This window comes from Oncorhynchus kisutch, unplaced genomic scaffold (genome assembly GCF_002021735.2).
Source record: "Oncorhynchus kisutch isolate 150728-3 unplaced genomic scaffold, Okis_V2 scaffold2345, whole genome shotgun sequence".
Taxonomy (NCBI): domain Eukaryota; kingdom Metazoa; phylum Chordata; class Actinopteri; order Salmoniformes; family Salmonidae; genus Oncorhynchus; species Oncorhynchus kisutch.
The window spans coordinates 20,254-31,508 of record NW_022264290.1 but is presented as its reverse complement, the minus strand read 5'-3'; the positions used below and the strand labels follow the sequence as shown (position 1 = coordinate 31,508).

The window sequence follows — 11,255 nt, the reverse complement described above, 5'->3', positions numbered from 1 at the left end:
AAGCATGATCATTACACAGGTGGACCTTGTGCTGGGTACAATAAAAGACCCCTTTAAAATGTGAGTTTTGTCACAACACAATGCCACAGATGTCTCATCAGTTTTGAGGGAGCGTGCAATTGGCATGCTGACAGCAGGAATGTCCACCAGAACTGTTTCCAGATAAAATGTCAATTTCTCTACCATAAGCAGCCTCAAACATAATTTTTGAGAATTGGCAGTACGCCCAACCGGCCTCACAACTGCAGAGGCATCGTGTAGGCGAGTGGTTTGTTGATGTCAGTGTTGTGAACAGTGTGTCCCATGGTGGCGGTGGGGTTATGTTATGGGCAGGCATAAGCTACGGACAATGAACACAATTACATTTTATCGAGGGCAATTTTAATGCACTGAATCGACATGTGCAACAGAATGTTCCAGTTCCCACCAATATTCAGCAACTTCGCACAGTCATTGAAAAGAAGTGGGACAATATTTCACAAGCTACAATCAACCAGCCTGATCAACTCTGTGAAGGAGATGTTGTACTTGAATTCAGTAAATTCTTGAAATTGTTGCATTTATATTTTTGTTCAGTATATTTATCTGTTTGTCTTCTCATTATTTAAACTCTTTGTCGTGATAAATTGTTATGGGGTAGCCTAGTGGTTAGAGCGTTGGACTAGTAACCGGAAGGTTGCAAGTTCAAACCCCCGAGCTGACAGGTACAAATCTGTCATTCTGCCCCTGAAACAGGCCAGTTAACCCACTGTTCCTAGGCCGTCATTTGAAAATAAGAATTTGTTCTTAAATGACTTGCCTAGTTAAATAAAGGTTAAAATAATAATAATTGGTGAATTATGTTATGACCAATAATATAACAGTACTTCATAACTAGAAAGGCCGGGTTTCAATCCAAGGCACACTGTTAATACACCTTTTAAAGGCAACTTCCCTGATGTTCACAGAGATCACATTCATGTATCAACTCTGGATGTCAGCTCTGATTCTAATAATTAACTGGTTGAAAACAGAATCCGGTTAGTTACAACTGGGGTTGAATTGAACAGGAACAGGGTTGTCTTCTACAAAGTGATTGGGCACTGATCTAGTCAGTTGAGCTGTTTAGACCATATGATTATATGGAAGAGGACCCTGATCCTAGATCAGCACTCCCACTTCCAGACAGTTTATGAATACAGGCCAGGAAAAGTTTTAAAAGATCAGGCGAGACATACCGCACTCATGGTTCTTTATTTACAATAACTCTTTTAGAAAAAATAAGGACCTCAATCATGATGGCGTGCGTAGTGTTTCAAAGCAGATCCATGTAAAATACACCCCCCAATATATGACCCCATTTATTACATGACATGGAAAATACACTACTGGTGGTAGAGAGACATATGGGTACATAGAGACATTCTCAGTTGATTGTCTATTGTTGGGAGGATTGCAGGAGGCTGAGTTGTCACTGAGAAGAATACTAAATGGCTACAGATTATCCAGAGATTACACATGTCAACCTGCTTGTATTATGAAAAAAACTGTCCGCATGCTTTTCCTTCCCTCCCTTGGCTGAGTCTGCTTGGTTGTAGGTCAAAGACGTGGAGCCCGACTTGACCTGGGTGAACTCCTGCAGAGCCTGTGTAGGGCCTGGGTGAACTCCTGCAGAACCTGTGTAGGACCTGGGTGAACTCCTGCAGAACCTGTATAGGACCTGGGTGAACTCCTGCAGAACCTGTGTAGGACCTGGGTGAACTCCTGCAGAACCTGTGTAGGACCTGGGTGAACTCCTGCAGAACCTGTGTAGGACCTGGGTGAACTCCTGCAGAACCTGTGTAGGACCTGGGTGAACTCCTGCAGAACCTGTGTAGGGCCTGGGTGAACTCCTGCAGAACCTGTGTAGGGCCTGGGTGAACTCCTGCAGAACCTGTGTAGGACCTGGGTGAACTCCTGCAGAACCTGTGTAGGACCTGGGGTGAACTCCTGCAGAACCTGTGTAGGACCTGGGTGAACTCCTGTAGGACCTGGGTGAACTCCTGCAGAGCCTGTGTAGGACCTGGGTGAACTCCTGCAGAGCCTGTGTAGGACCTGGGTAAACTCCTGCAGAGCCTGTGGAAGACCTGGGTGAACTCCTGCAGAGCCTGTGGAAGACCTGGGTGAACTCCTGCAGAGCCTGTGGACAGACCTGGGTGAACTCCTGCAGAGCCTGTGGAGACCCTGGGTGAACTCCTGCAGAGCCTGTGTAGGACCTGGGTGGAACTCCTGCAGAGCCTGTGTAGGACCTGGGTGAACTCCTGCAGAAGACCTGGGTGAACTCCTGCAGAGCCTGTGGAAGACCTGGGTGAACTCCTGCAGAGCCTGTGGAAGACCTGGGTGAACTCCTGCAGAGCCTGTGTAGGACCTGGGTGAACTCCTGCAGAACCTGTGTAGGACCGGGGTGAACTCCTGCAGAACCTGTGTAGGACCTGGTGAACTCCTGCAGAACCTGTGTAGGACCTGGGTGAACTCCTGCAGAACCTGTGTAGGACCTGGGTGAACTCCTGCAGAACCTGTGTAGGACCTGGGTGAACTCCTGCAGAACGTGTAGGGCGCTTCAACCTATGTCCAAATTTACACACTACTTAGAACGTACATTTTTATTGGGCATGCATTCTAAGTGGTATGCTATAGTGACATTAAAGGATACTGGAACAGAGACCCCTATTCATTAGGCAGCAAACGGTAGAAAATGGACTGAAACAGGGAGGGACTACCTGGTTTTGCCCAATAAGAAACACTGAGGTCTGCAGACCTATATAAAAGCCATCAATCAGAATCATACCTGTGAAAATATGACATGGCCCCAGAATAGAAAGAAACCAGAACAGACAACAGCTCAATGACAAATTTTCCATGTCTCAGTTCGGGACAGCTGATGTCTCAGTGTTACGTTTAAAAACCCTCCCCCAGCCAGAGTCGAGCTGGGAAAAGATATTCTCTGCGACTATGGCCCAGACTGAGTGGGGGCAGCATTCTCAAAGGCTTCAAAACAGAGGTTCAAAAGGGTTGCTTAAAGAGGCTCTCGCTCCATGGGTCATTTCCTTATAGTCATATACCTGTATAGTGACGAACCATTTCCCAAAGTGATGAGTATCCTTTAAAAAATACAGAATTAATCCTAAAATGTGACTACATGAAACAGAAAGCGCTTCAGAAGTGGCAGAACTGAACAATTCCCAGGTGTGGTGCAATTGGAATTTAACGTTGAGCACAAAATCTACTTGTGCCTCCGTTTGATTGGACATGACAAAACAAAGGAATTCTATCAAGTAAATTATTTGTTATTGATCCACATCTTGAGCCACATAATGATCACAATCCCTTTCTGGGCCTATATCACAAAGAGCCTCTAGGATCAGTTTGGCTTTTAAATCATAATGCACAAGGTTTATATGGACAGGGAGGACCTGATCCTAGATCTCCTACTCGGATGCACTTGTTGAATATGCGCCCTGGGGCCGTATCCACAAAGCATCTCAGAGTAAAACATTTGGTCGTAGGTGCTAAGAGACATTTCACTCCAACTCTTATGGGTAACAATAAAAGCTATGCAGGAAGCTTCTTTAGTCATAACAGTCCCCCACCTAGTCAAGAGATATTTAGGAGACCCCGTGAGCTGTCCTAACCAGCTTAGTTACCAACAGGTGTCTTGGTCATAGAAAAAGGCAGTGCTTCCTGCACCATAGACAGACTGTTGCTTTGGAGTTGAAAGAATGTTTCTATACGATCAACCCATAATAATGTACACCTTGTACTTTGGACAATGATTTCACAAGGCTTCATTCACATGACAGCCTTAATACTTACAACCACTAGGCTAATAAACCATCACACAGTTCTCTTTCAATTATTTCATGAACCTACATGTCATTTAAAGTTATCCCTTTGGAGCGCAATATCACATTAAAACTAGCCGTGTCTATGGGTTGGACATCTACAGCCTATATTAACTTTGTGTTGGGTAAAACTAGCCGTGTCTATGGGTTGGACATCTACAGCCTATAATAACTTTGTGTTGGGTAAAACTAGCCGTGTCTATGGGTTGGACATCTACAGCCTATATTAACTTTGTGTTGGGTAAAACTAGCCGTGTCTATGGGTTGGACATCTACAGCCTATATTAACTTTGTGTTGGGTAAAACTAGCCGTGTCTATGGGTTGGACATCTACAGCCTATATTAACTTTGTGTTGGGTAAAACTAGCCGTGTCTATGGGTTGGGCATCTACAGCCTATATTAACTTTGTGTTGGGTAAAACTAGCCGTGTCTATGGGTTGGACATCTACAGCCTATATTAACTTTGTGTTGGGTAAAACTAGCCGTGTCTATGGGTTGGACATCTACAGCCTATATTAACTTTGTGTTGGGTAAAACTAGCCGTGTCTATGGGTTGGACATCTACAGCCTATATTAACTTTGTGTTGGGTAAAACTAGCCGTGTCTATGGGTTGGACATCTACAGCCTATATTAACTTTGTGTTGGGTAAAACTAGCCGTGTCTATGGGTTGGACATCTACAGCCTATATTAACTTTGTGTTGGGTAAAACTAGACCTTTTTGAAAAGCTTTATGCAACATTATCAGCAAGTGACTTGATGCCTTTAGATGTGTTGAACAGAAGAGTGCTGACATAACGTTCATATTTTAACTGTCAAACTGATTCAATATTCCCATCACATTATTCTAAACATATGCAAAGCAACATATTAAAACATATTAAACAAATTAAAAAGTAGACAAAGTGATGGTGTCCGGCAGATGATATCACACGTTTTACCACTGAAACATTCCCTGTAGTTGTCTGAAGCGTGTTGTACAGCTCTCAGTGCCTCGTCCTGATTGGTTATTCCTCATCATTTGCAACAATGTCAATGAGCATCATCACTATCCTTCTTTTGCGGTACCTCAAACTGTGGTGATTACCAACGGAGAAACTTTTGAGTTGATTTTTCTCCTGGTTCAGAGTCTGTCTGAGCAGTAACTTATCCTCATAAAACCTACTCTGAGCTGGGAGCTTTTTGTTGTCTTAAAACAGGATCCAGGATATTTTCTGATACGCTTTGTGGAATATGGCCCCTGTCTGTTTTCTGCTCTATAGCGTAATAAAGGCACCAGCAGTAATGGACAAAGATCAGGCTTCTTCACTAGATAATACTACCAAAGTATATTCTACCATATACAAATGTAGGTTTTCACATGCACCTCTATCATATCAGAATTAATGGCTGGCTAGAAGTTCATTGTGGCGACTACTTAATTGTTGTATAGAAAATACCTGGCATTCTCAGTGTGTAATAATTATAAACAACAAAGTTATAAGATCCAGCTGGGCTGAGAGGACGAGCTACAGGTTGGTCCTTCTACCCGAAGGTGGCGCCACAGTTGGGGCATCTCCTCTGGCGCAGTGCCAAGCAGAAGAGGATCCCCAGGGGGAAGAAGAAGACGGCACACATGATCCCCAGGCAGGTGAAGTCATCCTCCAGCACGCCCACTCTGAAAAAAGATGAAGGCGCACATTAAAGAGACAGAATGTTGGCCTCTGGTGATGCTCTCCTCTGGTGATGCTCTCCAGCAAAAAAGGGGCCAACTGAGCAAAAACATGTTTGCCAATAAGTAAGGATGTGTGGTTTTATGAGATAAGTTATTTAAAAATGATCATATACGTAACAACATTCAAGCAAAAAAACCTACATTCCCATCCACCCCAGAAAGCATTTTTTAGGACTGAGAAAACTCTGGTCAATGGACCCACCTCCCAAAAACCACGAGCAGGAAAAGGAGCACCTATTGGTGTAGAGATTGAACCATCCTGTTGTTGTTGTGTGTCAAGTCGCCACAGGACAAATAACTAATAATGAGAGAGAATAATAAGTAGTCTATACTTTCTAGCAGTCATTGTGACTCTGGGCTTTCTAGGTTCCCATGGTAATCGTGTTGGAGATGCAGTGCTATTAGATGTAGGAGCCGTGAACATAATCATAACACTGTTATGTGGTCTAAAGGCACATTGTGGTCTCACTGTGTGACCTGGGGAATCACATGGAGAGTTAACTGTGGGTTCCCCTGAACAGAGTGGCTACTAGAAGGAACAGAGCTGCAGGGGTTAACAGCTAGCAGGAACTACTGTCTGGTCTTATGACTCCACGTGTTGGCTGACTAGCATCACGTCCAATGCATCTGTCAACTCCCCTTAGAGGAAGTCTACATTGTATAGACCCAAATATGTCTAGATGTTGAACTGTAGTGATCACACTATACACCTACTGGCCCTTCACAATCACATCATGGTGTGTTCCAATCAGACAAACACTGTATTTCAATAAGTCTTGTGACTAGAGGGAGTGCAGCTACCAGAAGTTACTTTTTACAGCAGGTTAGGAGAGCATTTTAGCCAGCCCCAACACTTTCCCTAACCTTAACCTAAGTCTCCTAACCTGCTACGAAAAAAGGTCACTTCCAGTTGTAGCTGTACTTCCTCTAGTTAGAACCGTTTCTAGAAGAAATGGTGGACAGAAGAAATATGTGAGCAACAACAGGTGGAGCGCAAAGGTAGTGTGGACTTTGACGTTTTGCCTGCTGTGTGTGTGTGTGTGTGTGTGTGTGTTGCCTGCACCTGCCACTGCCACTACTTATCAGCTGAGTATCAGTGTGCCAAGGCCACAAACTGGACTTAGAACCCTTTAGTGAACCTGGCAATGCAAATAGTGGTGACAAACTAAAACAAGCCATCTCCCTCTACCGTCAATCTAGTGGTGACAAACTAAAACAAGCCATCTCCCTCTACCGTCAATCTAGTGGTGACAAACTAAAACAAGCCATCTCCCTCTACCGTCAATCTAGTGGTGACAAACTAAAACAAGCCATCTCCCTCTACCGTCAATCTAGTGGTGACAAACTAAAACAAGCCATCTCCCTCTACCGTCAATCTAGTGGTGACAAACTAAAACAAGCCATCTCCCTCTACCGTCAATCTAGTGGTGACAAACTAAAACAAGCCATCTCCCTCTACCGTCAATCTAGTGGTGACAAACTAAAACAAGCCATCTCCCTCTACCGTCAATCTAGTGGTGACAAACTAAAACAAGCCATCTCCCTCTACCGTCAATCTAGTGGTGACAAACTAAAACAAGCCATCTCCCTCTACCGTCAATCTAGTGGTGACAAACTAAAACAAGCCATCTCCCTCTACCGTCAATCTAGTGGTGACAAGCTAAAACAAGCCGTCTCCCTCTACTGTCAATCTAACACTCCTAGAAATCAGGCTCTATAATTTGACTTTGTAGTCCAGGCCTCAGAAGTGAAAACAAGTCTGTATTTACACCAAACACTGGTTTAAAGTCTCAATGTAAACGTGCCATTAGTGTATTCTATCATCAATTAGACTAATATGTTCATTTTAAAAACACTAACACTTTTTTTTTTTACTAAATCAACACAAGACGGACACTACAGCTGCCGGGTCACGTTCATTAGGCACCAAACGGAATGAAACAGACAAACAGGAATGGACTACCTTGACTTGTCCAATAAGAAACACTCCTTTTCCGTTGCAAAACATTTAAATGTTTATTAGGACAAACGTTTTCCATTGTATGACCTAAAGAACACGACCCTGACCATTTTTCATACAAGACCACGTTGACTCATGACAACGTTTGACCTTCAAGAGCATCATACAGTCAATCAACTTCCTCTCTCCTGTCACATGTCTGTGTTCCAAGCAGCGGACACAGAGAGGATGTTGTATCAGACAAATTGAAACCACTGCGGTCACTCTCGAAATGAAGCTTTACCCTACAGCAGCAGCTTTAGCGTGTGCTAGGCCTGCCTGCCTGCCTACAGTGTAATACTGTTACCATGACACTCACATGTAGCTATGCTGTGGAACACCCTTTGGACACAGATGGAGCAGAAGACAACCGTCATTTAACACATGGAAACCACGTGTTCACCACAGGAACACTATTGATTGACAGTGAAAAGGCTTTCCTTGATGGCAGATTAGCCTACTGATTGGTCTTGGTTTGGCAGACTCCTACACCTTCTCCCAAATCAGATCAAATTGTATGTCACATGCACAGACTACAAATCTGGTTCCCCCTTCAACTGTGGTTCATCTCAAGGTTTCAAACAATGTTCTTCCTTCTAAATCACCTTAGTTACACGCTTGTTATAGCATTACTCCCCCCTGTGGCTTTCAGAGAGTTCAGCTCTGTGACAACAGCTTAATGGAACATTCCAACACTTTCCAAACTCATTCGTCATCTCCAGCATGTCAACATATGTGAGAACAGCAGGTTTCTGTTTTTTCTCTCTCAAAAAGATAGACCATAACATAACCTGGTGACATCATATGTTGTGCATCCTGTGATGTCAACCAACTCCTCTTAATATTGATATATTTCTTCATTCCATTCTTTTACTTTGAGATGTGTGTATTGTTGTGAATTGTTAGCTACTGTTGTAGCTAGGAAGACCAGCATTTCATTACACACACAATAACATCTGTTAAATGTGTATGTGACCTATAAAATGTGATTTGAACTGAGCAGTCAAAGGTTACTTTACTAAAATATAATAAAACAATAAGACTGAATTGAAGGCTGCCAGAAATGCACAGTCCCCCCCCCTCCATGGATACAATACTGTTGTACTGAATTCTGTGCCCCCTCCATAGATACAATACTGTTGTACTGAATTCTGTGCCCCCTCCATAGATACAATACTGTTGTACTGAATTCTGTGCCCCCTCCATAGATACAATACTGTTGTACTGAATTCTGTGCCCCCTCCATAGATACAATACTGTTGTACTGAATTCTGTGCCCCCTCCATAGATACAATACTGTTGTACTGAATTCTGTGCCCCCTCCATAGATACAATACTGTTGTACTGAATTCTGTGCCCCCTCCATAGATACAATACTGTTGTACTGAATTCTGTGCCCCCTCCATAGATACAATACTGTTGTACTGAATTCGGTGCCCCCTCCATAGATACAATACTGTTGTACTGAATTCTGTGCCCCCTCCATAGATACAATACTGTTGTACTGAATTCGGTGCCCCCTCCCAACATACAGTTTGCTTCCCCACTATGTGTGTGTTGTTGGGGGCTGGTGTCTCACCTGCAGGCTGGGCAGCCCCCCACCACCACCACGGAGGGCTGGATGATGGTGTATGTGCCAGGGTAGGGCTGCTGGGCTATGGCTGGGCCCATCTGTGCACTGGGGCCTTCTTGGAACCCTGTGGTAGGACAAGGGGAGAAGAGTTTGAATTAGGCTAGATCTGAACTACAAGGGGAAGTCATGAGTCAGTTTCCGTTTCAGTCAGCCAAGAGAGGCAAGGGATTATACAGTATTTGCCACTAGTAAAATAACGAACCCAGTACCCTGTACAGAGCATAGACAACTCTAATACACACTTGTACATGTGTGAAATATGATAAATATAAGCATCCACCCAAATTTGTTTTGGTATTACAGTGTACAGTGTGGAAGCTACTCTATAAATGTCAGCAAGTTCATGAAACTTAAAATAAAAAAGTTACGTTATGGCGGTTCCAGCACATCGGCGCGTAACGACGTCATAGTTCAGGAGCTGGCTTTGAACGTTAGGTAACAACCCTACAATGTGATCTACTTGCCTGGGCCAGTGGGGTACTGATATGGCGGCGGCTGTTGAAAGCCCGGGGGTGCAGGGGTTGGGGCGGGGATAGCTCCATAATTGTGCTGCTGGCCATATTCATACGCCCCCGGGACGACGTTAGCATAAGCGGGAGGACGGTCTTGGAGAAGAGGTTTGCTGTCCATATCTGTTGCGTCCTCAAGTTATCTTTGTCTTTCTTTGCCTTGGCTGGCCCTCTTCTTCCCACACAAATTGGATTTACTTAGTCGGTGTTGCCTCGAGTCATACGACTTTTGCAGGCACGGATGGGTAAAAAAAAACGAAGAAAACACGACGCGCAAAAATTTAAGTTATCGCCTCTCTCCATGTGCCAACTTTGTCCCTGACTGCACCACCCGAAACACTCGCGGACTGTTCAGTCTAAAGGGAGGATGCTTATTTAAAAAAGAGGGAAATGTCTAAAATATCGCCATCTTATCACCTCATTATGTCATTTTTTGTCAAAAGAACCTCTCCAATCATTCTAGAGCACACAAAAAAACAGTTGTAAACTCGGAACTCGTTTTCCCTTTCTGTCTGGATTGTCACAAGACTCAAATCATGTGATGCGCTCCGGAACGCCTATGTGCGGAGAAAGGGGGCGCGTTCGAGCAGATCACATTTGTCAAGTCGGTGACCAAAGTCTGTTGCATTCTGGGTGTACAAATTGTCTGACTTGTGCCTATAAAGTTTTGACTGCAAGTTTTTGCAGTTGTTCTTCACCAACTTCATGCAACCATCGCCTGGACGTCATTTGGATGTATTTTTTTTTTTTTAATAAACATTTTTTAAACCCATGCAAACGTGTTCAAAGACATGACTGAAACAGGAACCTATTTAACAAGTTGTGTGTACAGGTGATATACCATAAAACTTCAATTAATAGCCCGGGTGTTTATTTGCTTAAATTACTGAACACAACAGGTGCTTATTTGAACCAGGCACACTGCTTTTGCATATTTGCATAGTTAATTGTTTAAATCCAGCGTTCACTTCCAGCATTTTAATCAATCTTAATATCCTGCACTAATGTGTTATAATTGACACAATTTGTCACGTTTCTTTTGTCTTAAATTGCCTCTTTTTTTATTTTTATAAAAATAAAAAAAATGTTCTTGACAGAATAATTATCATCTTTGACTGTACATTTTCGGCAGTTCCTACTTTCGCCACAAGAGGGCGAAAGTCCTTACTGATTTAGTTAATGTCATTAATTTAGTTAATGTAACAAATCAAACATTACACCTCATCATTTATGGTGAACTAGTAAGCAATTAATTTAGACATTTGCTCTAATGTGTTAAGTTGCCCTGCTGGCTATCAAAAGGGACAGGTGGCTATTTGAGGCTGTGTGTAATTTAAGTTTTACAGTATACAAATAAATGGGATATTTGAGGTTCTATCTCACTAATTGACTGTACAATATACACATATTATATTATGATTTCAGTTGATGAGTGTGCGAATTTCGTCTACAGTCGGTTGCCTTATCCCAGTGGTCACCAACCAGTCGATCGCGATCGACTTCTCGATCTCCAAGGCATTTCTAGTCGATCGCCAAACAT

At 43.2% G+C, this 11,255-nt stretch overlaps 2 protein-coding genes across 2 annotated transcripts; both read right to left on the bottom strand.

Annotated features, from left to right (window-relative positions):
- Nucleotides 1-1,214: 1,214 nt before the first annotated feature.
- LOC116369944 (uncharacterized) lies at nucleotides 1,215-2,823 on the bottom strand. The gene is made up of 4 exons (XM_031819624.1): nucleotides 2,807-2,823; nucleotides 2,291-2,576; nucleotides 2,010-2,137; nucleotides 1,215-1,955 (listed from the first exon to the last, which is right to left on the bottom strand). Exons 1-4 carry the CDS (start codon nucleotides 2,821-2,823, stop codon nucleotides 1,481-1,483), a joined length of 906 nt encoding a protein of 301 aa, XP_031675484.1. The 3' UTR covers nucleotides 1,215-1,480.
- LOC116369945 (brain protein I3) lies at nucleotides 2,607-10,296 on the bottom strand. The gene is made up of 3 exons (XM_031819625.1): nucleotides 9,671-10,296; nucleotides 9,153-9,270; nucleotides 2,607-5,517 (listed from the first exon to the last, which is right to left on the bottom strand). Exons 1-3 carry the CDS (start codon nucleotides 9,834-9,836, stop codon nucleotides 5,385-5,387), a joined length of 417 nt encoding a protein of 138 aa, XP_031675485.1. The 5' UTR covers nucleotides 9,837-10,296; the 3' UTR covers nucleotides 2,607-5,384.
- Nucleotides 10,297-11,255: the final 959 nt, after the last annotated feature.

Coding starts and splice junctions, on each gene's coding strand:
- LOC116369945 (XM_031819625.1), bottom strand. CDS start 9,836: ATGGACAGCAAACCTCTTCTCCAAGACCGTCCTCCCGCTTATGCTAAC. Junction 9,271..9,670: donor TCAGTACCCCACTGGCCCAG/GCAAGTAGATCA, acceptor GTCCTACCACAG/GGTTCCAAGAAGGCCCCAGT. Junction 5,518..9,152: donor GGGGGCTGCCCAGCCTGCAG/GTGAGACACCAG, acceptor ATCTTTTTTCAG/AGTGGGCGTGCTGGAGGATG.
- LOC116369944 (XM_031819624.1), bottom strand. Junction 2,138..2,290: donor CTCTGCAGGAGTTCACCCAG/GTCTTCTGCAGG, acceptor GAGTTCACCCAG/GTCTTCCACAGGCTCTGCAG. Junction 1,956..2,009: donor CTCTGCAGGAGTTCACCCAG/GTCCTACAGGAG, acceptor AGTTCACCCCAG/GTCCTACACAGGTTCTGCAG.